Genomic DNA, 27,656 nt, shown 5'->3' on the forward strand with positions numbered 1-27,656 from the left:
GGTCCCCTATTCTCACACAACCATAAACTACTTGGCCAAAGAAGGAGAGAAAAAAATTTACCCCAAGCTATCTCTTACACTTTGCCGGTGCACTACATAGCGGCCTTGTGCTCACACTAAAGTTGCTTTATCGACCTCCCTAAGATTGGCGTGCCGCTTTGCCAACCGCTCAAAGAGAGTGAGTGACAAAGTCTTAGGAATCTCTACGTGCTGCACTTTGTAGGGTTTTTAGCCACGCTTGCAAGTCCAAGTCTTTATCCCTTTGTTTGCATTTCCTGTTTCTTGCAAGAGAATGTGAGAAATGAAGCACAGAAGGCTCTGATACCAATGTAAGAGGTGCAACGGAAGAATTGAAATGCCTTGCAGATAGTTGTACTTCACACAAACTCAAGCATTTGACAATGAATGAATAGGGTGAGTCTTAGGGTTACTCATGCCTTGAGAGACAGAGATAGATATGGAGAGAGAATGAGAGAGTGAATGTATAAGTGAGTGGAGAGAGAAAGATAGAGAGTGAAGCGACACTAGATGGGGTCCCAAACCCACCACTCCGCAAGCGAAATGGTATTTGCTTTGATTGCACAAATGAATGCGATACAAGAATACCTCAATGGGTGAATGCTCGAGGGTGAATACTAATGCTCAAAGATGAAGGTAAATGCTTGAAGGCAAAGGTAAATGCTCGAAGGCGAATGCGAGAATTAACGCAAACCGGAGACGAACTCTGGAAATCGCAAAGACCGCGAATGCTATTGCGAATGTGCAGGAGGACAAACGCTAGAGAAGACAAGGCGAGCCCATTAACCTAATGCGGTCCACTCAACCCAATCAGCCCAAACACAAGTGCTCCAAGCGCCAAGCCTAAAATGCAAGCCTGCCAATACGTAGGCTAATGACCCCAAAATGCAAAGATCCCAAAAACGATGGGAATATGCAGAAAGGGGGGCGCTAGAGCTTGTGGATGCTGGTGCATGTATGGGATGCTAGATGGGGAGAGAGACCTACCCTTGGCAGCCTATTTATACCTGCTCCAGTCCCCCATGATTCTAGAGAGTGGGTGGCACTAATAAACTATTAGAGTCACTTATAAAGTTATGAGTGACTTTACCCGATTTATGGTGCCAAAAAGGCCCATTAGCTGGAGCTCTAACTAGTTGATGAATAATCAGATTGGCCTGAAAACTGGTCCACAAGTTGGCCTCTTAGTGCTCTACATGTGGACAATCTCAGACGCCCACTTGAACTGTAAAAATGCCGCGTGTGCCTACTGCGCCTGCCTAAGCCACTTCTCCACCTACTACTACCACATAGACCTCCTCTGCTCCTGCAGCACTCGTGCGAGAGAGAGAGAGAGAGAGAGAGAGAGAGAGAGAGAGAGAGAGAGAGCATGCGGTGCACAACATGATCAAAAGATCCTTCGGGTCTGTGCAGAGGCGAGTCGTTCTCTCACCCAAACGACATCGTGTCCAGGTGTATGCCATGCCTCGCTTTCGACCCTTTTCGCTCACCCGCCTGAAGAATCGGACTTTGCCAAATTAAATGTTTCCTGCGCTATTCAAAGGATTCTTAGGTGTCGCAGTCACACTGTGCATCAAAATAGTGGTCAACATGGCGGAAGTCTTTGTTTGCAGTTCATATTAGGACTAAATTGGCAAAGCTCCCGAAGCAGTCAACATAAAATGATTGGCCCAGAGGTTATGACCCCGTGTGAGCCGAAACGCACGCGTGCCATATTTTGCTTGCATGTTCCGAGGTTTTCAGCCCGGCGACGATTTTGGCTTTTCATTGCCACTGGGCTGTAAAGCAGGCGAATCGTTTAGTAACCTATTTCAAAAGCTCCCGTTTGAATTACCCCCTCAAGCGCGAAGAGCAGTAGCGAAGAAGAAGCAGGCGCGTTCTTGCAAACATGACGAATAGGATTGGGGAGTGTGTGCCCAACGAGCGGTTGATTAGAAAGCAGGGCCTTTGGACCCACGATATAGAAGATTTCAAGAAGCTGTGGGCGTTCAACGACGATAGGATGCTGTCGTCCTTCACGTAAGATCTTTGTAAATTTGCCTACGTGTGTGAGTGTGCGCTTGCGCGTGTGTGTACTAAGAAGGCTTGTTTCAGTTCTATCCCGGACATCTACGAGGAGAAGGTGCTGTACGAGAATCGGCAAGTGTTCACAGGCACAAAAATTTTTGCGTTGAGGTCAAGTGGTGGACGTGCATCTGCGTTTGCCTTATCACCTCCTGTGGCACGCTCTGCGCTTTGTGCCAGTGACGGGACTTTGCAAAGCTTTGCTAATGAAGTAGATCAGCTTTCCCAGCCATGGGATGGCTCCCATGTGGTTTCGTTTGCATCCGCCGGTCATGCTTTGGGAGCGTCAGACACAGATGTAAGAGCCACTGCCCTGCCACTTGCTTAAACTAGTATGCCTTTATTGTTTTGGCACTGTGAATATTTGAGAGAGAGAGAGAGAGAGATGCGTACAAAAGATAGTCTTCTCTCACGATGGAGAGGGAATGGTTGTTACATTGGGACAACGCCCTGAAAGTTGGTATGACTAAGTAGGCCCTAGCTACTCGACTGGTACAAGCGTAGGATTACAAAGGGAAACTAAAAACTAAAAGCCCATGGATAGTAGAAGGCTTGGAAGAGCAAAACTCCTCTATGATTCAGTTGTAGTGGAGTGAGCTTTCGAGAATGGCATGCCCGCTTCATATGTCCTTGGCCGCAGCCCTCGAGGAAGTACATTCAATCTTGTTGTAGTCGAGTTTGACTCGTTTGAGGGTCTCATTGAGAAAGTTGAAACACTCAGAGAAATCATCGGTGATTGTATCCCACGCTTGGGATAACCCGCCAATGCATATCTGGAGCATAGAAACACGGAACGGGAATGGGGGGCTCCGGAACGGGAAACGGAATGGGGGCCCCCGGAAAGGTGGAACGGGAACGAGGGCCGGAACGCTAAACCTAAAATATGCATAAATTAGGCTGGATTTAACCTATATGGTAGTAGAGAGCCTGGTACACCCATTAGTCCAAGTAGAATCCTATTTAGGCATGCTTTTCAATCATAGAATAGGGCTTAAGAGTCAAGACTTACGTGCGATAACCGGTTGCAAACGCACTATTCATATTCTGCATAGAAAGATCAATAACTTAAAGTTGAATATTCAATAGAGTCCACACTCCACAGTGCACACAAAAGTTTGGAGGCTTGGAGCAACAAGATAATAGATCATTACTGTGGCTTACAAGGGTAGCAATGCCGCTATGAAAAGATATGTAGAGGCTAGAGACTAGAGTGCAAAACAAAAACTGCAAGGCTCAATCACTCATGTGGTGGCCCGTGGGGCAATACAAAAAGGGGGTAAAGCCTCTAGAGTCAAGACTCAAAGGAAACAAAAAGTTAAAACCAATGAGCAATGAGTCGTGACTCATGCCTCATGCCTGGGTAGGAGGAGAAGAGGCCCCCGCCTCCCAATCCGTAGTGGTGCCCTGCTGATCATGAATATCGTCCCAATCGTCCTACATATGCTCATCCTCATGCGTAGATCCTCCGGCCTCTCCAAGCACCTCTGCCTCTGCCTCTGCCTCTGCCTCCATCTCCCACTGCAGAAAAGGGTCTGTCACTTTGGATGCTGACTTGCCAAGCATTCTTAAATTTGCACTGACAAAAACAAGGTCATTTGCTTTTGCCACTCCAAGTCGATTCCTCTTCCTAGATGCAATGTGGCTATAAAGTTTAAACACTCCACAATTGCTCCAAGCAAGAGGAGCTAACCGCTTGGCTGAGAATGCGGATAGCAAGTCGCTGAAGATCGGGACCATCCGCACCATTTTCTTGCCACCACAAGACGAATGAAATCTTGGTGCGATCAATCTGAGCATCGGCAGTCCCAAATGATCCTCGCATATCCCTGTAAAACGCAAGCTGATCCTTGATTTTGCGCTGCATGTCACGATCAGGGTGAAGCCTCTTCAAAATAGTGTTCCAATGCCTATTCACCTCGGAATCATGCTCTTGACGTGCACCTTGGAACTCCGGATCCAACACAAAAGCTACACCATGAAGAGGTGAACCATAGGAGTTCCACCTGCTGGTGCAAAGGTCCTTGATTTCTTCGAGTCTATCTGGGTCCTTCTCAAGCTCTCCGAGGCTGTCTACATGCGATCCATTGCTTCATAAACGTTTCCAATGCAAGGCTGCATCCATCCATCACTCTAAGCAAGTGGACTACTGGTTTTACCAATTTGTCAAGAGTCTTGAGAGACTCTCAGAACTCAAGATCCTCTACCTTCCTTGTACAAATGATCCCTGTGGCTGTACTTGCATGGGATGTCTCCGCAAACTCAGTACTGATGAAGAGCTTCCGCACTGCACTTTGACACTCGACAAAGCGATGAACCATAAGGTAGTTGTAGCCAAAGCGGGTCTCACAATACATGAGAAGAACTTTGCCCCCCAACCGCTTCAAGAACTCAGCACGAAGGATATTGTGATTGTTGACAAAAGACACTATTTTTGCCGTAGATGCAATGAGAGGCTCTATCCAAGCCTCAAGGTAGTTTGCCCAAATCCTTTAGGAGATTGTTAAGGCAATGTGCCATACAAAAGGACACGGTGATGTGAGGGTTTGTGCCTTCCAAAATAGCTCCGGCTGCCCTGTTTGATGCCTCTCCATCGGTGACTAGCCCTATCACAAGCTCCGAACCGATGGTCTCTACGGCGGAGGCCCACTCTCCCGCAAGGACATCGGCCGACTCTCCGGACTCCGTAGCATCATGGGAGTGGGCAAAATACATCTCCCCTTTGGAATAGGCAACAACGCCAAGGATAGATCTCCTCCTGGTGTCGCTCCATCCATCGGCAATGAGAGTCACTCCATACTTTGTCCATTGCCTCTTCATGTTAAGGGTTGCCATCTCCACAACGGCCCTCTCTCTATCTAGTAGAGTAGTGCGGAGGACCTCCGAAGAGGGTGGCACATAGTGTGCCCCATACTCTCCAATCCTTGTACACAGTCTTGACACATAAGAGGTATTACATGTGACATAGGTATTAGAAATTAGAATTTAGCATCAAAGCCTAGAATTGTACAATGTAAATACTATGTGGTATGAGAGGACTAAAGTCTTACCGAGCCTTTATGAAGGGAATGTGATCATGATAGAAGAAGCGGGCAACACTTGCATCCACATCCTCCTTCCTTTTTGGATCTCAAGAGCCTTGTAGAGTGCGTTGCCGAGGTTTGGGAGCGGAGACCGGAGTAGTCTTAGGCATTGTGAATGCCGATCGAAATGATGTCGCTCCCGCCTCCGCCGCCGCCGCCGCATCACTATCAACACCAAGGGATAAAAAAGGCGTAGAAGAGGGAAAAACCAAGTCGTTCGGGTCGATTGCGGGGCGCTTCGGGTTGGCCGCTTCTTTCACGTCTTTGATAGCTTTGATGGCGGCATCCTTGGCTTGATATACCTTCAACAACTCGGCGTTCACCTCCTTGCATATGGATACTTGTTGTCCCTCTAGCTTAAGGAGGTGAGCGCGGACTTTGGTTGTGCCTCCTTGCCTTTCGAAGCCACATAGTTTGCATTTCCATGCGCGTGCACCGCCGGCCTTTCCCAACACTCGTGAATGCACTTCTTCTCACCATGATGGTTCATCCTTCTTCTTCTTACCACCCGAGCTTGCACCTTCACTTGTGCCATAAGCTCGAGAGAGCAAGGGATGGAGCTTTAGAATCGAGAGAGAGGGAAAGAGGGAGGGGTGGAGCTTGAGAGAGAGAGGGAGAGACTTGGGATGGAGCTTGAAAGAGAGGGAGGGATGGAGCTTTAGAGAGAGAGAGGGAGGGATACTAGATAGAGCTTTTGGTATCCAGTCGTTGCTTTTGCCCTAACCTTTTCGATGGAACCTTCATTAACTCTGACCTTGCCTCATAATCTCCAATGTATGGTGGCAAAGTCCTTAGTGACGTTGGTCTACTGTCTTTGGAGGCCATAGAGCCCACATCACCATAGAATGACCTCATATGAACGTCCATTGGCGGTCGATCTAAAACGATTTCAGAGAATGGAGCTGATTTGACGTCATCTTCCCTTTCTTGGGCATTTTTGATAGCCATCCATAACTCTTCTGGCCATTGCTCTTCAACAATAGGAACATAGGGTGGGAATTCCATCACTGATTCGTCCGTTGTGTTAGGAACTTCCCTAGGGTCTTGCGACCTAGGCAGCGGTTCTTCCCTACTACGAACCTCTTCTTCCCTAGGCATAATGACTTTATCGTTCACTTCTCTGTGCACTGGTTGTACTACTCTATCCTTTAGATCTATGGGTGGAGGTTCCAACAATGCTTGAGCAGTCTCTATAAGCTGCTTACACATTTCCAGCCTCTGCTTTTCTAATTCCGGATAGGGGTGAGTCAACCACCTTTGTTCTAGGGTCTGTCTGTTCCTCAATCTCGCCTCAAATGCTTGCAATATGGCATCAAGCGGCTCAAAAACCTTGTCTACCAAGACGGATCCCCCTGAACTCGCACTTCGTCCTCCCCAGGGCAACTATGACGCGGGAGAGTCCTCAAAGCCTCAACAAGCTCATCCTCTGAAAGGGGCGCACCCAAAGCTGTGCGCATACGATCTGTGACCCTCCTCTGCACATGGGTCCACACAGTCTGTCTGCAAGCATCACGTGCTTCCGTGGCTGGCTCCGCTGAAAGCAGGTCTCTGTAGAACTCAGTGGCAATAGCTCTAATCTCCTCGGGCTCAGTGGCTAACGATCCGTCCTGCCTCCTAAGCTGGCGTACTCCTGCTCGAGCATGGCGGGGTCCGGTGATCTCAAAAAACTCCCCAGTCACTTTATCACCAAGCTGAGTCCACTGAGAGGCATGGCGATAATAGTAAAACTCGTGTCTCTGCTCCTCTGCCTCTCGAACCTCTTGACGTGCCTGGCTCACATGTGAGCTGGGATGCCACCCACTCACATGTGGGCTGCTGCTCGGTACATCAACTGGTTTAAGGGTTTCAGCCAATCCGTGCTGCTTTAATTGCTCTCGAGCTGTTGCCAGCTCAGCTTCTACAGCCTTCTGTTTACGTTCTCGTCTAGCCTTCATCTGCGCTCTACGTTCTTTCCATGGGTTGTCTCGACTAGAAGTTCTGACGCTAGACTTGTCAGTCTTCTCTTCCTCCGTTCTTTGCTCAGCACAGGCTTGGGCTCTTGTGCTCTCTTCTTAGCTTGTGCTCTTGTCACTACCTTCACTGGGACGATCGTCTCATTCAGATCCTATTGGAGATGGTATACTGTGAACCATGTTTAAAGTTGACTTTCCTTTTCGGTCCGGATGGTTGAAGTGCGTCTCTCTAGATGAGGTCACGAAGGAAGCAATTGACTTAGTTGACAATTGCAAAGTCTTTGAAGAAGACGCTGACAAGAATGGTGACAGGAAAAGTTCCACTTCAAGTGAAACTTCCACTGTCAAAGCAACCAAGAAGGCAGAGGCAGCTGTGGACTATGAGCAGCTCACTGAGGAAGTGCTTCGTCGAGTCAACACCGCAGCAGCAGTAACAGTTCCTAAGCCGAAAAGATGTTACACATGTAATGGTGACCATCTATCGAGGGATTGCCCAACAACACTTCCCCCAAAGATGCCTAAATGGTGTGACATTGAAAGGAAATACACGAATCATACGACCGAGGAGTGCTTCTACAATAAAGGTTATGTTCGAGAGCGACCAATGACTCCAACGGCAGCAGTAGCACCGCCTCAACCGAGATATGCACCTGAGCCGGCGCATCACCCAGCAGGAGTGGAGAAACCGATGCCAGTACTAGGAGCGCAACCACCACTGCCAGGAGAAGGACAAGTTGTGCGTTATGCTTCACCAGCAGACGAGTCACAAGAACGAGCTATAGTGCCAACGTCATATTACAAGGACCCCAGTGGATACAACAGTGCAGGTTACCTTGTCTATGAAGAGGCACCACATCTTGAGACTTGGGTACCAGGAAGTGGAGCCAATCCGGGAACGTCTTCGGCGACAATGGAAGGGCATTATGCTAAGGACCAGAGGACCGTCATGTTCATAGCGCAAGAAGGAGCTAAGCCTAGACCAACTTACCCTCCCAGACCTTATGCAGGTACTCCAATGCGTAGGGGGCCATGCTATAAGTGCCAAGGAGACCACTTGATGAAAGATTGTCCAAGAAGAGATATATTGAGACATCTCTTCACATACCTCTTCATTCTCCTAGATGCATCCCTAACTGACTCTTTTGGTTCTTGTTGGAAGTCATAGATTTGGGAGTAGCTGTTGTGCTCAATTCCACGTTTCGAGAACTCTCCCGTGAATTCTTCATAGAATTCATCCATGTTAGCGTATTCCACACTCTTCAAGGATTGGAACCAGTCTACAGCATCACCCTCTAGGGTCATTCCAAATCCTTGGTACTGTGTTCTCATGACAGTTACATTTTCTGCTTCTATGACTTGGACGTAACTTGCCACATGAGCGAATGGGTCTCTAGATCTTGAGAATTTTTTATTGACCCACTTGGCAACCTATGACGGTTGTACTCTACGCTCCTTGTACAATCTGCCCCTAGCCATATCTGGGAGATATTCACCCCGAGGAACTCTCCGAAGAGGTTCTCCTAGGTGGTCACCTCGATCCATTCTTCTTTCAGGAGCACGCCCGCCTGCTCGTTCTCCTCGTATTACCGGGGTGTCTCCTCTGGGGTGTGGATGCAAAAACCCTGTTTCGGCCGTATGTCCACCTCTTAACTCCGATGTTTTTGCAATCATATTGGGTGTAGAGATTCTACCGCCATGTCCTCTCATCACCGTTCCAGCTATAACTACTCCATCTTTTGAACTTCCCCTCTCAGGTCGTATCAGCATCTTCTTGAGTTGAGATTCAATCGCTCGTTCCGTTTCTACTCTTGACTGAGGTGTGGGATTAGCGGGACTCATTAGCACTTGAGAAGCAGGCGACCCTCCTATATGGAACCTGTTTAGATCAACAGAGTTGGCTCGACAATACTTCCGCTCAAATTTGTACAGGATGAGAGTAGGCGCTCCAGCCTGTCTCTGATGTGTAAAAACATACAGATACTTCTCATCAGTCAACTCTCTAGCTCTGGGGTCCAAGCACTTATAAAATGTGCCTCTTGTCTCCGTGTTCATCCGATAGAGCCCGTTAGCTGCATGGTCAGTTTTGGTATCTTCTTGCCCTTGCATACACTCTTACATATCCCCATACGAACGATTGGCTGTATCTCTTCCACATCCTGTTTATCTCTTGCTAATGCCACGTTCCCATATTCGTGTATAGAGTCAAGGTCCTCTACCGTACGATATTGAGCACCTAACCGGTCCACATAACAATCGGAGTGTAAAAAACTTCCACCTCCACCCTTTCTGGGGCAGGGTTTAACACATCTCCAACTCTATAGTAATAATTATGGTTGTCATCCTGGTAGATGCTAGCTCCATGTCGGTTAGAGTACTTGAGTTCTAACTCAATCTTGTTTCCCTCGTCAAAGAGATTAGAGGTTCCAGCCATTAAGTTACCACTGTGGAAACTCATAGCGGATCCTTCAGCAGCCATATTGACAGAGAAAACTCAGAAGAAGTACTGGAGTACTCTTCCTCGTGAATAGTGGTCAAGGGGTCTTGGTCAACTTGGTTGACACTCTATTGACAGTACCAATGTGTGACTAAGACTCTTATACTTTTGGCCGTGGAACACCCCTCAAGGGTGGTTCAGTAATCAACTGTGTATGGAACTTAGGTTCCTCCTTGTATTCAAGTCTAGCTCACCTATTTCTACTGTGCAACGGCTATCTGCTCGACTCGACCTTTTTATACAAGTCAGTGACCAAGTTTGACTGGGGTAGTCTTTTATCTGACTTGCTATCCTGGGTGCTCTGTTAGTCCAATTTCAAATCTGGAAATATGTATGAGACCCTTCAGAGAAGTATGAACCAAGGATGGAGTTAAAATATGACCTGGATCTTGTTTGCAGCAGATCGGTCTTCTATCACGAGAGAAGTCTGAACTAACTCTCTAGAGGTCAAAATCAACTTTTGCCTCTACACCTGGGCTCCATCACTTCTCATCACTAGTCTCCTTACCAATTTTCACCTGATTTGAACTCTTGTGATCTCTGGGTCAATTTTGGTGTTTATCAGAGTTACAAACTCAAGATGTGGGCTTAGGGTCAGTTTTAGGTGTCCAAATGCCTCCAAATTTTGTGTGTGTTTCCTCTATAGTTTGGCAATCTTGTGGCTAAGAGGGATTAGAAAAATTCAAATTCTATCACCTACCTAGTTTGACAGTGGTCAAATTTTATTTTTTTTCAAGTCTCTTTTTACCCTTAGTCTCCTTGTGCCTTGGGAAGTGTGTTCACCAAGTTTCACCTTATTTGGATTTGTACTTTATGCCTTAGGTCTCCAAGTAGTGTTCTATCTGATTGGATGCAGAAGGCTATTGGTAATCATCATACTTATCCAATTACCATGAAACTTTGGGTGTATACTATTTAAACCCTTCTTGACTTGGTGCAACCCAAAAGATTGCAAAAAATGTCAAGAGTTAGTAGATAGTCTTGTATCGCGATAGAAGTATATCTTGCTGTCCCTAACTCTTTTTACACTTTTCTTGAATTACACAGAGCTTATACCTTTATACTCTTGCACTCAAGCCATAAAAACTCACTTCACACTTCTCTTTCAGTTTTGCAAGCTCAAATCCATAAAAACACCTTCTAAAATTTACTAAACTGGCCTTATCATGATACCTAGATGTCCAAATGATTCCCAATTTTAGCCACAAGGTAACTATGCTATGTATAACCCAGCCAAGTCAGCAGAAGTTTAGTTTGACTTTTCTTCTGTATGCTCAGACATCTATCGCGATAGAAGTCTAAATTGACAGAGATGAGGCCAAATTCAATTCTGGAAGATTTTTGATGTATAGTGGTGTTAGAAGTCATCTCCTGTCTAGTTTTATACACCAAGGCCTTTGTTGTGGGTGTGCCCGCCCTTATGAGGTGTTTTATCATTTTTCCCTTATTTTTCCCATTTTTTTTGTGGCTTGGGAGGCAGTTCTGAGTTGGCAGGAGCACTGAGTGGCTGGCCGACTGACCCATCAGCAGACAGGTGACTAGCCGACTGCCCAACAGCAGTCGTGGACCTCTGTACTGCTGGCCGACTGGATGTATGCAGTCGTGGGCTTCATTTAGTGCTGGCCGACTGATGCTGCAGTCGTGGAGCTTTTTTCAGCAGGCCGACTGCTCATCTGGGGGCATATAAATAGGCCCCCAGTCCCCATACCATTTGTGTATCATACCGGGATCTTCTTGTGTATATAGAGCAGAGTTTCACGCCTACATCTCTCTCTCTCTTGTGCTGTATTTTTTTTGCATGCGTTTTGCTCTTGTGTCCCAGATCTGGTCATCATCTCTGCTGCGTATTCTGACATGGTATCAGAGCCTAGGCTCTAGATAGTTCTTGGGATTTGTGTGAGCAAGAGGGGGACTGTTGTGTGGCTGATTGGTGGACTGTTTTGGACTGTTCGGGAAGAGGAGAAGCAAGAGGACGGCGGGCTGATTTGCTGGACAGCCACTTGTTGTAGGTTTTAGTTCTTCTTTGTTCCCACCCACACCCTATTCAGAGTACATCCCCGCCATGGCAGATCTGTTAGAGATGGCCGAGAGGCATGTGAAGATCCCGACACTCCCCACGTTCCCGGTGGACCGTCAGTTGGACGGGAGCAACTACGGCATATGGAAGGTTATGATGGAATCTGTTCTGGAGTCTTACGACCTCGCAGATTTCGTCGTCGTTGGTATTCCACGGCCGGAAGTAGAGGAAGGGGAGTTACCGTCGATCCGAAAGGACCGGGAGGCTCAGACACAGATGTGGGATCGTGTCAACGCCAGGGTCCGTTCGTTTATTTTCCTCAACTGCACACCACAGGTAATCAATCATGTAAAGCATATGACGCTGGCCAGAGGTATATGGCAGCATTTGGCCTCTCTTTACAACAGGGTATCGCCCATGAAGAGGATTTCCTTGGAAGTACAGATGCGGGTTATGAGCCCTGCAAAGTCGTCGATGATGCGGGAGCATATTAACAAGCTGTAGGCTCTTCAGCAGGAAGTTCTTCAAGCTGGGAAGGAGATATCGTCAGAGGACATGGCCATCACGTTTCTGTCACATTTGCCCTCTTCGTACTCAGCATTTTACTCGTCTTTGATTACAAGTGGCAGGCTCAGCACCATCACGTGGGAGGAGCTTGTACCCATGGTCCTGGACTAGGAGGAACGATTCACGAACCCTCCTCACGGTGGAGGTTCGGAGGCCTTAACTGGCCAACGGTTGAAAGGCCGTAACTCAGGCAAAGGAAAGGCTTCATCGGAGAAGTCTTCTGAGAAGAAGTCCGACGCTGACCGCGAGAAACTGAAGGCAGAGAGGACCTGTAATGATTGTGGCGAGAAAGGCCACTATTGGAGGCAGTGTCCCAAGCGGAAGACCGAGAAGGGTGAAGATTCCTCAGTAGCAATCATGAAGACTCCGGCTTTTGTGCACCTGGAGGTGGTGGACACCGCTGTTTCATTTTCTTCAGGCAGGGAGGAGATTGGAGGATTCTCCGCAACGGATACTCGGGAGTGGATTCTAGATAGTGGTGCTTCCAGGCACATGTCTCCTTCCGGTTTTACAGGATCTCTGCAGGCTTTCTGGTCACATACTTACTGGGGATACGTCCACTATCCCAGTTCACAGTGAGGGCAGGATGGAGATAGTTCCCGATGGCAGAGGGGGGAAGCATTCCTCCTAGGTGTTGTATGTTCCGGCACTTGGTTTACATCTGTTGTCAGTGCATCAGGTTTGCAAGACTGGCGTACGGGTGGAGTTTGATGAGCATTTTGTTGTTCTCCGGGACAAAGCAACAGGCCAAGTGGTTTGGGAAGGCGGAGTGGAGAATGGAGTCTACAAGCTTTCATCTCCCAGGTCCTCAGGTTTGTGATGATGAGTGGCAGTGTGGTAATGGCCACTTGTGTGTGGATACACTGCAGGTGCAGGCTTTCCGGGACCAGATGGTGGATAGCTTACCAGTAGATGGCAGCAGTTGGCAGGAACTTTCCAGTACTGATGTTGGTGGTTCTTGTGTTCGTGAGTCAGAGGAAACTGAACGGGTCACTTATGCTCTGATGTCTCGTCGTGTTCGGGACAAAGAACCTCCAGTAGATGAGGATGTTCTTTCCACGGGGACCTTTCGGAAAGCCAGGCAGGTGGCAGCTGATTACTTGCAGAAGGAGGTGGTTTCTCCAGGCTTTGTGGTTCCGGATTCAGAGGGGGTGGTTGACAGGTTTCAGAAGGCCTTGCGTGGTCTTCAGGAGGTTTCAAGCACTTGTTTGTGCACCGTAATAACAGGTGTTGATCCTTGTGGGCTGTGTGATGCCTCTTTGACTCAGAAGCAGAATGGTTCATTGATCTGGTTGATGGACACCAGATTGGATGGGAGCTTCCTGATGAGACGGTTGAGCTCATGGTTGCAGATGACTCTTTGGGAGGCAGGATTGCGTTTCCTGTGGTTTCTGCGGCATGCGAAGGATCATGGACTCTTGTACATAGGAGGGGGATTGTTGGATGGAGTCCGACTCCACGGTTGGAGTGACTCGGATTGGGGAGGAGATCCGGACACGACGAGATCTACTTCAGGCCCAGGAGCAGTCTTACGGAGCAGTAAGAGGCAGTCATCTTTTGCCTTGTCGCGGACAGAGGCAGAGTACCGGGCTGCTTGTGATGCTGCTTGTGAGGTGGTGAGGATGCAGAGGTTGCATTGCAGGTTTGGGCTTCCACTGGAGGAACCCATGGTCATCCAGAGGCACTTTCTTCTTGAACAGATCGTTGCTAATGACATCTTGCTAGAGTTCTGTTCGCGACGGAGGACAGTATGGTGGACCTCTTCACGAAGTCGCTCTCTCACGATTTGCTCAGGTGGCACCCAAGCTCCCAGTGGTTGGTTTCACAGCCAGGAGCTGGTGTTAGAAGTCATCTCCTGTCTAGTTTTATACACCAGGGCCTTTGTTGTGGGTGTGCCCGCCCTTATGAGGTGTTTTATCATTTTTCCCTTATTTTTTCCATTTTTTCTGTGGCTTGGGAGGCAGTTCTGAGTTGGCAGGAGCACTGAGTGGCTGGCCGACTGACCCATCAGCAGACAGGTGACTGGCCGACTGCCCATCAGCAGTCGTGGACCTCTGTACTGCTGGCCGACTGGATGTATGCAGTCGTGGGCTTCATTTAGTGCTGGCCGACTGATGCTGCAGTCGTGGAGCTTTTTTCAGCAGGCCGACTGCTCATCTGGGGGCATATGAATAGGCCCCCAGCCCCCATACCATTTGTGTATCATACCGGGATCTTCTTGTGTATATAGAGCAGAGTTACACGCCTACACATCTCTCTCTCTCTTGTGCTGTATTTTTTCTGCATGCGTTTTGCTCGTGTCCCAGATCTGGTCATCATCTCCGCTGCGTATTCTGACAAGTGGAAGTCAAATCCCTCAACAAACCAGAAATTTCCCTTGTTTTACCCCTTATCGAGTCGGTTAGCGTTTCTTCGCAACTACCCTTGTTTTTTCTCAGATTTCTCGCTACTCTTGCGTTTTTTTCATGCGCTAGATCAAAATCAGAGTTTCTATCCTACCTATAGACCTATGTTTTGTGTCGAAGGGTTGGGTTTTGTGCTCAAGCAAACGGATATCACTCTACGCTTAACTCGCGTTTTTCCCAAACTCTTCCGATACCATACTCATAACCCTAAATCCTACACTAAACACAAACCAAAAACTAAAACCCAATTACACTTCCCAATACTAATCTAACTTACTAACACTACCCAGTCGCGGACCCTCGGCAAGACTCATGCTTCCTGGCTATCCACTAGATCGCGAGATATCCTCTCTCGGATCCTATCAGAAAAATCGCTTTCTCTAGTCAAAACTAGAGCAAGCTAACCATCACTCGAGTGTGACATAGGCCTTCCTACTTAGAGTCTAGTGTCCCCGGCAACGGTGCCAATGTTTTAGGGGTATACACACGTGCTCATGCATACACGCATAACCCTAGATTAACATGAATGTCAATCCGAAGACACAAGTGACTCGTAGGTGCACGGAGGCAATCTCGTGAGCTTGTCAGGTTGAGACCGTCCTATACATACACACTCGAAAATGTATCATCCTAATCACATCTAAGTACATCAGAGATCGCCATTATCCTATGATGGCTCACGTTAGCATCTAACACCTCCAATCATGTCAGAATCGAACGAAACTCATCAGGTACCATCCCTACACTAGGATACACCTACCCAAGAGCTCCCACAACTGAAACCCTAACCCTAATCCTCTCTACAGACTGCAACAAACGTGATAGATGACAACAGGATTTCAAAATGCATGAAACTGAACTTGCTGAGTATCAATGCGTAGCTGATTCTGGCGTGGTTCTATAGACTACTAGAACACTCAAATCGGACATCATTTGAGGCTCTTACCTTCAGATTTACTCTACGGGTGGATGAGCTCGCGTCGCGCGATTTGGCGCGCGTGTTGAGTATGAGCGCGTAGCCATCGACGAGGCTACCGTGATGGTGTCGTCCGCTCGTCCATGCGGCTAGGAAGCAAGGCGTAGCGCAGTGGATAAGGTTGTAGCACTCTCTCTCTCACACACAGATGACACAGAAATCGATGCACCTTTGATTATGACTAAAAACTTATAAGGTACAAACCCTAGGTGCCTTATATACTAAGGTCACACATGTAGAGGATATGACATACTCACGGACTTGACACTAGCGCCTTACATAATCTGTGTCATTTCAAAGTCCTAAGTTCAGTGCTTGTCGCTCTCCTTTTGAGAGGATTGCCTTTTTCTAGCACTCTACCATCTAGACAGCTTAAGTGGCCACCATTGTCTATATTGGTGTGGGTTGTAGTTTCACAACCTTATATATTTTCCACGCAAGAATTCTGCAATTTTGTCTTGAACCTTAATCTTGGCTCTACTGCTTGACTAGTATTGGTTCAGTGCTATGAATTTGCATATGATTATGATCATAGATGCTATCTTAGCATGTTCAAGTTCTTTTTTATAGCCAAGGCTATTATGTTTTCTTGAATCTTAATCTGACATTATGCTCACGATTATTATCCGTTCACAACCTTAATGTTTTATGTATTGAATTTGCATACAGCTTATTCATTATGACTTCCTACTTTTGGTTTTTGCGGACAAAAACTTTTTCCAAAGGGGGGAGTAGTGTCAGGACAGAGGGTTTTTAGCCACGCTTGCAAGTCCAAGTCTTTATCCCTTTGTTTGCATTTCCTGTTTCTTGCAAGAGAATGTGAGAAATGAAGCACAGAAGGCTCTGATACCAATGTAAGAGGTGCAGCGGAAGAATTGAAATGCCTTGCGGATAGTTGTACTCCACACAAACTCAAGCATTTAACAAGGAATGAATAGGGTGAGCCTTAGGGTTACTCATGCCTTGAGAGACAGAGATAGATATGGAGAGAGAATGAGAGAGTGAATGTGTAAGTGAGTGGAGAGAGAAAGATAGAGAGAGAAGCGACACCAGATGGGGTCCCAAACCCACCAAGACCCCCCCACTCCGCAAGCAAAATGGTATTTGCTTTGATTGCACAAATGAATGCGATACAAGAATACCTCAATGGGTGAATGCTCGAGGGTGAATACTAATGCTCAAAGATGAAGGTAAATGCTTGAAGGCGAATGCGAGAATTAACGCAGACCAGAGACGAACTATGGAAATCGCAAAGACCGCGAATGCTATTGCGAATGTGCGGGAGGACAAACGCTAGAGAAGACAAGGGGAGCCCATTAACCTAATACGGTCCACTCAACCCAATCAGCCCAAACACAAGTTTACGATTGTGGGGGGATGCATCCGTTGGAGGTATTCACGACCACGCTGGTTCGTTTTGCGCTCATCTTATCATCCACCATAACTCCATATTAGAGCTCGGAGATGAGCCTCATTGTACAGATAGTATATCCTGTAAGTAGGCCACTCTGGCACTCACGGGAGTTCTATACTCAGTAACACAGAGACGTGTGCACTGGAAAAGAGAGAGAGAGAGAGAGAGAGAGAGAGAGAGATCCTTTTAGTCTATTTGCTTTAGTTTTGTGTTTCAATTTATGGGAACCAGCCCATCTCGTTTGTGTGTGTGTGTGTGTGTGAGAGAGAGAGAGAGAGAGAGAGAGAGAGAGATTTTACGTCTATTAAAGGCCAAAACTGGCCTATGAGACAAATCAGATTTACATGTGGTGTGTCTTCCCTCTGTCGGAAAAGACAAATAAAGCTGAATTGATACAACAGTATAACTAAGTGGAAAATGGAAAAAACCCACTGGTGAGTGGGATGGAGCTCTATGTCTATGGGTGTATATGCATGTCTATATGCTTATGTTAGTACAATCACGAGAATGCAGATACCTAGCTAGCTCCATCCAGTACTGATGGGGGGATGTAAGATGTGATACATGGGTGGGTCGGGAGCAAAGGCTGCTCGTATGAGCGCTGCTGGGTCAGCCATCATCTGGGCTCGTCGCTCCTCCGTAGCGCAACGGTCTGTGGCGTGGATCTGTCTGCAGTGAAGTTGTGGGGCCCGACATCCTGCATCTTGTGGTCGTCGTCTCGCCCGATGTGTCTCAGCCTGTTGCAGAGTCACTCCTCTCTGAGTGTCAGTGTGTAAAGGAAGAGGGGTGGTCCTCTGGAAGAAGTTTGTGAGCTGTGCCTGTCATCCTCCCGACTGTGCCGCCTTGGGGGGTGCAGTAAAGTGTCTCTGTGACTTTGTATCTCAAGTATATAGCGCCCCACCTAATGCTGATCTCTACCATCCATGATCTCTCGGAGAGTAGGCTGCTCTCTGAACAAGGTCTCATATGTATCTCTGATGTCCTCATATTCTCTGCATCTGCAGATAAAGTGCTCCCCGCACTCAACCTCTCTGCAAAACTGGCAAACTCTCTCCTCCCGAGGGGTATCATCAGCTCGTCCAGTCTCGATCCGTAATCTGCGTGATGCCACCCTGTGCTGGCTGATAGCTACCCGTGAGCTGTGAGGCATGTATGTGTCCATGTAGCGCGGGCGTTGGATAAAACCATCATCTGACACCGTGAGGAACTGGTCTCTGTAGTCTGACATCTTCCCCTCCAGGGTGGATGTAATCCATGTCTGTCTAGTGTAGAGTTGCCATAAGTCCCGTCTAAGTACCATGTTTCTCTCACTACGTGAGAGATGAATGAAGGGTGAGTCGGGGGATCGTATCGGAAAGGTGGTAGCCTTTCCATGTAAGGCCATGCGCTCTGAACCATGCTCTAACATGTGTGTACCATGATCTGTCATATCCAGACTCGGATATCTGGATGGAGGTGCAGCTAGCTTGGCTTAGACAATATCATGTGGCACTGTACGCTTGCTGGGAAATAAGCGTGAGATCATACATATCTGGAGCCTCTCGACCTGTCTCCACTGAACATCAGCCAATCCTGGTGTCCAGACTGCCGTAACATACATCAAAGCTGGAGTGACCAAAGTGTCGAATAGCTACCCCTTCGTATGGGGCTCCTGAAAGTGCACTTGGTGGCATTCTTTCTCTAGCATGGCTAGAGCTGCATAACCTCGAGTAAGTCTGTCAATGGCAACCTGATGCATGGAGAAGGGCCATGGTAGGTCGACAAAGGTGACTCCTAGGTAGACAAATGAGGTGACTACCTCAATTGCTCCTCCTGCTGGTGTAAATGTGGCTGCACTCTGACTGCTGGGGAAGTGTGAAAGATCATGACCTTGGTTTTCTCAAGGTTCACCGTCAATTTTCAATGTGTGCAGAACTCATCCAAGGCGCCTAGGTGGTGGCGTTGTAAGCCCTCTGGCGACTTTGAAATCAATACAATGTCATCAGCATATAGCACAATATAAACTGGGGTACCTGCGAGATCAACTCCCGCCCCTCTCGCCCGTAAGATGTAGTAAGAGATCTCGTCGATGTATAACCCGAAAAGAGTCGGAGAGAGCGGGCATCCCTGCTTCACACCAATGGTGCTAGACAAGGACTCAGAAACACCACCTGGGCATCGTACTTACCCCGTCTCCCTCTCATAGAGAGCATAGATAGCCCATGGCATCAGTAGAGCCTCTTCTTCCGCGTTTTCGTCCCATCAATGAGGCAGCGCAATGAAGACATGGTCAATGGTGGAGAATGCTCGTCTAAAGCCTGCCTGGCCAGGGGCCCGTAGACCCTCCGCCTCTGCAAATGGGCTGAGGTCTGCCTCAAGTACTGCCCCGTAGAGTTTGGCCATTACATGGCCAATCATGATAGTCCTGTAGTTCCCTAGATCTAGGGTGTCGCCAGATTCATGAATTGGCACAATGGTGTGCCTGGTCCACTCCGGAAAGCCCTTCCCTATAGTGGTTGAAGACATGTGCGATCAACGGGGCTACTGTGGCGGCTGCGTAGATCAGGTGCTTACTCTTTAGTCCTATATGGTGAGCTGATCGTCGATGCTATAGACGGCGGATGGCTGTCTCCATCATCTTTTCTGTGAAGAAGGAAGAGCTCATGGGATGGGGCTCGGGTGGGTGTGGGATAGGAGGCTGTCGTGGTATGTCATATAGCCGCTCAACGTAGTCATGCTGTCTGTTAGTCCTCAATAGGTGTACTCGGTCGGGGCTCTCGGAGGGTGTGCCATGCTGTGGCACTATCCATACTCATGATTAATCGGTAGAGCTCAAGCTCATGTGCCTCCTTAAGTCTTCTGTCATATCATTGTCTTCATCTGTCGCCTTGCCCCTCTCTCAGTGATCTCCCCAAGTGCTCGCTGCGCTCGAAGTCGTCGATATAGCTCTCTCCACTCATCATCGTATCAGCGATTCTAAGGCATAGTCCCAGGGGCGAGTGTGGCCTGTCTGAGTAGTATGTGGAAAGGGGCTAATAGCTGATGTCTGGAGGACTGAAGTGATGTGGGAGGTGAGTATGGATGGTGGCGTAGTGGGATGGAGTAACAAGAGCTCCTTCTTGACCTCAGCCGAGTAAATGGGGGCTAGCTCGTGTGTGAAATGGATAGTGGTGTGGAGTACGTGTTGTGGGTGTGTGGGATATAGTATCTGCAGTGAGAGAAAATGTAAGCTATGTGTGGTTGGCTCCGATGGGTATGGGAGAGGTGGTGAAAGAGGTGAGTAAGTGAGTGGCCTTCCTGGATCCCAAGATGTAATCCACTGTACTCCCCCCTCGTCTGCGACTCCATGTGGCATACATGTCAATCCTCCTGACGCAGGCCACTGTGCTATCCCGTTATAAATAACGAGACGGTGCTATGAACCCAATCTCAGTAGATGATGGCCGTAGGCTAAAGGATCAGTCGTGTCTACTGAAGCTCTCATGGTGTCCTCCTGTGTAGCGTGTAATGACTCTGGATCCTCAAGATCATAAGTCTCGCACTGCTCACTGTGTGTCCAAGCATTGAAGTCTCCCGTAAGGAAGACTTCAATGCTCGGATGGTGTCCTTCTGTGTAGCGTGTAATGACTCTGGATCCGCGAGATCATAAGTCTCGCACTGCTCACTTCGTGTCCGAGCATTGCAGTCTCCCATAAGGAAGACTTCCTCGAGTGTAGAGTATTCTATGATCTCCTCTCATAAGCATGCGTATGGTGATGGATCTGATAACTCTCGATCAGTGATGGCAAAGCTGGAGCCCATGGAAGCAAAGTAGATCACCCTATCGCGTGAGAGCTCAAAGCGAATCCTTTAAGTCTATTTGCTTTTATTTTATGTTTTAATTAATGGGAACCAGCCGACCTCTTTTCACACAGAGAGAGAGAGAGAGAGAGAGAGAGAGAGAGAGAGAGAGAGAGAGAGATCCTTTTAGTCTATTTGCTTTAGTGATACTCTACTCTCTCGACTCCTGTCACTTCTAGCTCCTGACTAAATGAATACTCCTGACCTCAAATACATATGAAGCAGAAATCAGACTTGACTGCTTACCTTTAACTGCTTCAGTCATCCTTGATGGGAGCTGGAATTTCCTTGTTATCTACACAAGTATAATTAGCCTTTTTTGTTGCTTACAAGGGTTGTATGAGATCTTGAACAGAAAGAATTTTAGAATTCACACTCAATATTCTGTTCCAAGTCTTCTATGTTGCCTACTCTTCTGCTCTATAGCTATTGGCAGTACCAATGTGTGACTTAGACTCTTATACTTTTGGTCGTGGAACACCCCTCAAGGGTGGTTCAGTAATCAACTGTGTATGGAACTTAGGTTCCTCCTTGTATTCAAGTCTAGCTCACCTATTTCTACTATGCATTAGTCCAATTGCAAATCTGGAAATATGTATGAGACCCTTCAGAGAAGTATGAACCAAGGATGGAGTCAAAATATGACCTCGATCTTGTTTGCAGGCAGATCAGTCTTCTATCACGAGAGAAGTCTGAACTGACTCTCTAGAGGTCAAAATCAACTTTTGCCTCTACACCTAGGTTCCATCACTTCTCAGTAGTATCCTTACCAATTTTCACCTGATTTGAACCTCTCTTGTGATCTCTGGGTCAATTTTGGTGTTTATCAGAGTTACAAACTCAAGATGTGGGCTTAGGAGGATCAGTTTTAGGTGTCCAAATGCCTCCAAATTTTGTGTGTGTTTTCTCTATAGTTTGGCAATCTTGTGGCTAAGAGGGATTAGAAAAATTCAAATTCTATCACCTACCTAGTCACTGAGTGGTCAAATTTCATTTTTTTCCAAGTCTCTTTTTACCCTTAGTCTCCTTGTGCCTTGGGAAGTGTGTTCACCAAGTTTCACCTTATTTGGATTTGTACTTTAAGCCCTAGGTCTCCAAGTAGTGTTCTATCTTATTGGATGCAGCAGGCTCTTGGTAATTTGTACTTTAAGCCCTAGGTCTCCAAGTAGTGTTCTATCTGATTGGATGCAGAAGGCTATTAGTAATCATCATACTTATCCAATTACCATGAAGCTTTGGGTGTATACTATTTAAACCCTTCTTGACCTGGTGCCAACTTAAAAGATTGCAAAAAATGTCAAGAGGTAGCAGATAGTCTTCTATCGCGATAGAAGTATATCTTGCTGTCCCTAACTCTTTTTACACTTTTCTTGAATTACACAGACCTTATACGTAGTACGGCTTGGACATGTTGTCCAAGTATAGTATAATAGGTTGTAATCTCATTTCAATGCCATTGGAGTAGAACACAAAGCTTTTCATACATACAGGTGAGCTTTTAGAGTTCCACACTATGTACAAGTGCATAGTGGGTCTTGATCTACATGACCATTACTAGGTTAGCCTTCGAGAGTAAGAAACTCAATGATGCACAGACTAGGTACCCAGTTCAGGAGAAAGAGTTGTATGCGATCATTTATGCTTGAGCATCTCTTCATGTTACACCACATAGAGAGTGGTTCACTTGTTATGAAGAGATTGTTGGCTCCGTCGCACTTAGCGACGACAGTTTTTTATGTGACATCGTTGGTATTGGCAACATTGTCATGATGTTGGACAATGGCTACTACAAGTTGGTCCTCAAGAATGTTTGCCATGTACCATGCTTGACTCGCAACCTCATATTTGTTGGGAGACTTGATGATGAAGGGCTTAAGGTCCTGTTCAAAGAGCAGTCATGGCGCATATGCAAAGGCAATATGGTTATTGCTTGTGGATCTAAAGTTGGTACGTTATACCCTCTTTATGTATCAGCTAAAGATAGTGTCTTGTCCGTTAACCGAGCTACCAAACATTGCATTGTGGCATGGCCGGTTAGGTCATATGTCAAAGAAATGTATGGAGACACTGTCTCGTTTGGGGTACGTGCCTTCCATGTCTTTTGATGACTTTCCTTTCTGTGAGCAGTGTCATTACGGGAAGCAAACGCGTGCTCCCCATAATATGTCGTTTGATAAGAACAAAGGCCCTTTAGAGCTTGTCATAGTGACATATGCGGTCGACACAAAGTCTTGGTGGCGCCGCATTGTATTTCATTATGTTCATAGACGATGCAACGAGAAAGGTTTGGGCATATGCATTAAAAGCAAAAGATGAGACATTCCCTTGTTTCAAGAGGTTCGTTAGTCTCATGGAAACTCAGTATGGCCAGAAGCTAAAGGTCTTAAGGTCAGACAATGGTGGGGAGTACATCTCCCAAGAGTTTCATGACTTTTGTGTTGAGAAGGGTATCAAAAGGGAGTTCACTACTCCTACATAAAATGGTGTTGCTGAACGTATGAATAGGACAATTCAAGAGTGAATCATGTCCATGTTGTCACAAGCAAGCTTGACACAAGGATTTTGGGATGAAGCGATGTTGACCGGCGGTGTATCTTATCAATCGTACACCACATACGTCATTAAACTTTAAAGTGCCTGGGAGTTGTGGACAGAACATAAAGTGTCTTATGATAGACTCCGCACTTTTGGCTGTGAGGCTTATGCACATGTTCCGAAAGCGTTACGTGCTAAGCTGGATCCGAAGAGTCGAAAATGCATCTTTCTTGGCTACGGAATTGATGGTGAGTTTGGCTATCGTTTGTGGGACCCTGAGTCAAGGTCCATTGTCCATAGCAGTGATGTGGTTTTCAATGAAACCAAGATGTATAAACAGCCACTTAAAGAAGTAGAATACAGGAGAGTGACATTCTCCGATGTATCATCTCCTGCTCAGCTAGCTAGAGAGCCAATTGTTGTTCCGCAAGATGTTGCACATGAGCATGATGTGGCTAACAATCAGCCACCACCACCACGTAGATCTCAAAGAGGGTCACATCCACCGGAGATATTTGTTCCTGGTGTGGATTTTATCTTGGTGAGTGACAGTGGTGAGCCGTCTTGTTTACAAAGAGGCCATGCTAAGCGGGTGATAGTGCAAAATGGAAACTTGCGATGAAAAGTGAGCTGGCGAGCATTGAAAAGAATGATACTTGGGAGCTTGTTCCTTTGCAAAAGGGTAAGAAAGCGTTACCATGTAGATGGGTATACAAGAAAAAGTATGCATCCGGAGTTGGAACGTACAAAGCTCGGTTGGTAGCCAAGGGTTTCAAGCAAGAGTATGGCATAGATTTCAAGGAAATCTTTTCGCCTTGCGTGTCATGCTTGGATTGGTTGCCAAGGAAGACCTTGACCTCGTTCAGATGGATGTTAAGATAGCTTTCTTACATGGTGATCTCCTGGAAGAGATTTATATGCTACAACATGAAGGGTTTGTTGTTCTTGGCAAGGAAGATATGGTGTGCCAACTTAAGAAAAGTCTTTATGGTTTGAAGCAAGCACCCAGACAAGTTTATGCTCTCCCAAGGGTTTGTACGCAATACTGAGGATCCGTGTTTGTACATCAAGAGACCATGGAATGGACAGATCATTATGCTTATCTTGTATGTGGATGACATGCTCATTGCTGGTAATCCACAAAGGACATTGCTGACATCAAGCAGAATTGTCACGACAATTTGACATGAAGGATTTGGGAGAAGCCAATAGAATATTGGGCATGCGCATTACTCGGGATAGGAAGAAATGTTTGTTGTACTTGTCTCAGAAAGAGTATGTGCAAAAGGTGCTTGAATGCTTTAATATGCAGAAGGGGGAGGTAGATGGTTCTAAGTTTCATGCTTACTTGAAGTTAAGCAGTGATACCCCATTACCTGCATACTTAGCATAGATGATTGTCCCAAATCTAATGTGGAAAAAGCCGCAATGGCTAAGGTTCCATATGCTTCAGCTTGTGGTAGTCTCATGTATGCTATGGTAGCTATGAGACCAGACATTGCCCATGCAGTGGGAGTTATCAGCTATTATCCAATCCTCGAAAGAAGCATTGGGAAGCTGTCAAAATGATCCTCAAGTACTTGAGAGTGACAACTGATAGACAGCTATGCTATGGACATGGGGATTTGACTGTTCATGGATATGTTGATAGTGACTATGCAGGCTGTGTTGACAGTCGTAGGTCAATGATAGGTTGGATCTACACGTTTACTCGTTTTGCTATTTCTTGGAGATCCGTTCTTCAAGATTGTACATCTATTTCAACTACAGAGGCTGAATATGTTGCATTGAGTGAAGCATGCAAAGACGCTATATGGCTTGCTCGCCTAGTGGAAGATCTTGGATTGGAGCAGAAGATGCCAGTACTTCACTGTGACAGCCAGAGTGCTATTGCTTTAGCCAAGAATCTGGTGTTTCATGCAAGGACGAAACATATTGATGTGCGCTATCACTTTAGCCCTGAGTACTTGGCAAGCAAGATGCTCGACTTGGTGAAGATACATACATCTGAGAACGCAGTAGATGCATTGACAAAGAGTCTGTCCAGTGAGTGCTTCCAGCACTGTCGACACAGCTGATGGGCGTAACGTGACTGTCGACACAGCTGATGGGCGTAACGTGAGACTTATGGATCTCACTAACAACTAACCATTGTATAATTGTTTGACTCCCACATTAGCCATCAAGTGGGAGAAATGTTAGGTTGTTGGCTATGTGACCGACCGGACGCCCCACTTACTCACTAACCTCTCAAGGGTACAGATAACACTAGAGAGAGCTAGTGTACAGAGAGTGTGCTTCTCATGTATGGAGATTAGGGGCATGGCTCTCCCCTTGTAGATTGTGTCTTCTCTCTCCTCTCTCTCCCTCGTCACACACACAGCAACTTCCATTGCGCACTCCGTGCTCTTCATCATTCCCAGCAAATACATGCCCAGTTTGTTTCGCCTATCAATGGGAGCTTGGGCCTTCCTTCGATTATCTCAAAGGGTGCCTTCCTGTTGAGGTATGAACATTATTATTGTATGCATACTCAAGCAAGGGCGAATACTTTTCCCATTGATCTCTTTGATCTACTTCCGTTACATAGGCTTCTAGTAGATCAAGAATAGTTGAATTCACAATCTCACTTTGGGTGATAGGTCGAAGAGAAATTCAACTTTGTACCCAAGTTGTCAAAGAGACCCTTCCAAAATATGCTTGTCATTCTGGGATCTCTATCAGATACAATTGACATTGGTAAGCCATGATACTTAAATACTTGTGAAATGAAGAGGGTAGCCATATGATGTGCTGTTATAGTCTTTTTGATCGGTATGAAGTGTGCTTGCTTGCTAAATCGATCAACTATCGTCCACATACCTATATTTCCATGGACAGATCTTGGCAATCCAAAGATGAAATGCATGGATAAGATCTCCCAGCAGCAGGGAGAATTAGGTATAGGAAGTGGTTGGAGCAAACTAGGTTGCTTCCCCCTATCATACTTAGTCTTTTGACATACAATGCATTTAGCGACATAGTCCTATGTGTCAGCCTTCATTGTTGGCCCCAGTAGAAATACATCTCTACCCCTTTAAGGGTAGATTGAATCCCTCTAGATCCCGCATAAGGAGGAGCATGGGATTCATACATTACTTTTTCATATATCTCTACCCCTTTAAGGGTAGATTGAATCCCGCATAAGGAGGAGCATGGGATTCATACATTACTTTTTCACGTAGGTTACACGTAACACATAACCTATTGCCATAGAGAAGATAGCCATCTTGTACACTGAATGGCTCCTCTTTCCTCCCTAGTGCAATAGCCAACATGATATCCTTGAAATCTGGATCAATAGCATACTCATCTATCATGAAAGATAGATTGGCTTGCAAAAAGGTACTATGGCCACTACCTGCCCAAATAGGCTAGGCCTTTGCCTGCCCAAATAGATTAGGTCTTTGCCTGCCCATGGCACGTAAGACCCTTGGCCTTTCATTCCTTTGCCAATATGGATTCTTTTAAGGGTCTTTCGCAAGTCCTTTTGGAGGCTAAATGAAGCCTTTACCCTTAGGGTTTAGCCCTTGCTCATAACTTTTTCCCCCTTGGATCCCCTTACCTTAGGACCAAGATTATGAGTGCTAAATCCTAGCCTTGACTCGTAACATTTGGTCCCTAATACCTTGGACCCAATACGAGTGCAAAAGCCTTCACCCATCTCGTAGGTGTATCCGTATCTGGGACCCCCTCCCCCCCTATGAGTATGAAAGCTTCTTTAGGGTCTTCATTCCTTCTCATAGCCATCTCCACCTTTTCCCCCGTACCTTTGGGTTGGAGCTATGAGTACTTAGTTAATTTCCCCTTGTTCCTTTATTCTCCACTTTTTCTTGAATGGCCAATTTATGAAGAAGAAATACTTTTAGGATATTGGAAATTAATTTTCATGACATTAGCTTGCTCTTCTTCTTGGAGCTCTTGAGAGGCAATGGGGTGCTAGGGCTCATATTCAAACCCCTCGTACAATTCGGCCCTTGCTCTTGCCTCCTCTTCTGCTTTCAAAGGGTAGTCTTCAATGTTGAACTCCTCTGATTCCTCTTCTATTCTAGGTTCGCTCACCGTCTCCAAGGGATGGTCTCCAAGCTTTTTCATAGACCTCACTCTACCTTGGGCGACACCGGAATCGGCTTTGCGAGGCTTGCCCAGTAGGCATGGTTGCTGTGGCACTTGGGAGTTGGCTGTCTCCAAAACCTAGTGCACTTTTGTGAGAAGCTCTCCAGCGGGTGAATAGAAATAATTTCATTTTATTGCCCTGCTTCTATTTGTTGTATAG

General features: G+C 46.6%; 1 protein-coding gene and 2 pseudogenes across 2 annotated transcripts in view; 1 reads left to right on the plus strand and 2 right to left on the minus strand.

Moving 5' to 3' along the window:
* Positions 1-1,543: 1,543 nt before the first annotated feature.
* LOC147614010 (uncharacterized) overlaps positions 1,544-27,656 on the plus strand; it is a 72,691-nt gene continuing 46,578 nt past the window's right edge. For both annotated transcript variants that reach the window (XM_086780568.1, XM_086780567.1), the window contains exons 1-2: positions 1,544-2,037; positions 2,113-2,380. In XM_086780568.1, coding sequence (XP_086636694.1) covers positions 1,907-2,037; positions 2,113-2,380 — 399 coding nt within the window. In that variant the 5' untranslated portion in view covers positions 1,544-1,906. The remainder of the gene's footprint in view (positions 2,038-2,112; positions 2,381-27,656) is intronic.
* LOC147614011 (uncharacterized) lies at positions 3,433-7,096 on the minus strand (annotated as a pseudogene).
* On the minus strand, positions 17,425-19,492 carry LOC147614012 (uncharacterized; annotated as a pseudogene).

Source organism: Cibotium barometz, chromosome 42 (genome assembly GCF_041138505.1).
Source record: "Cibotium barometz isolate CiBa-2024 chromosome 42, ASM4113850v1, whole genome shotgun sequence".
Taxonomy (NCBI): Eukaryota; Viridiplantae; Streptophyta; class Polypodiopsida; order Cyatheales; family Cibotiaceae; genus Cibotium; species Cibotium barometz.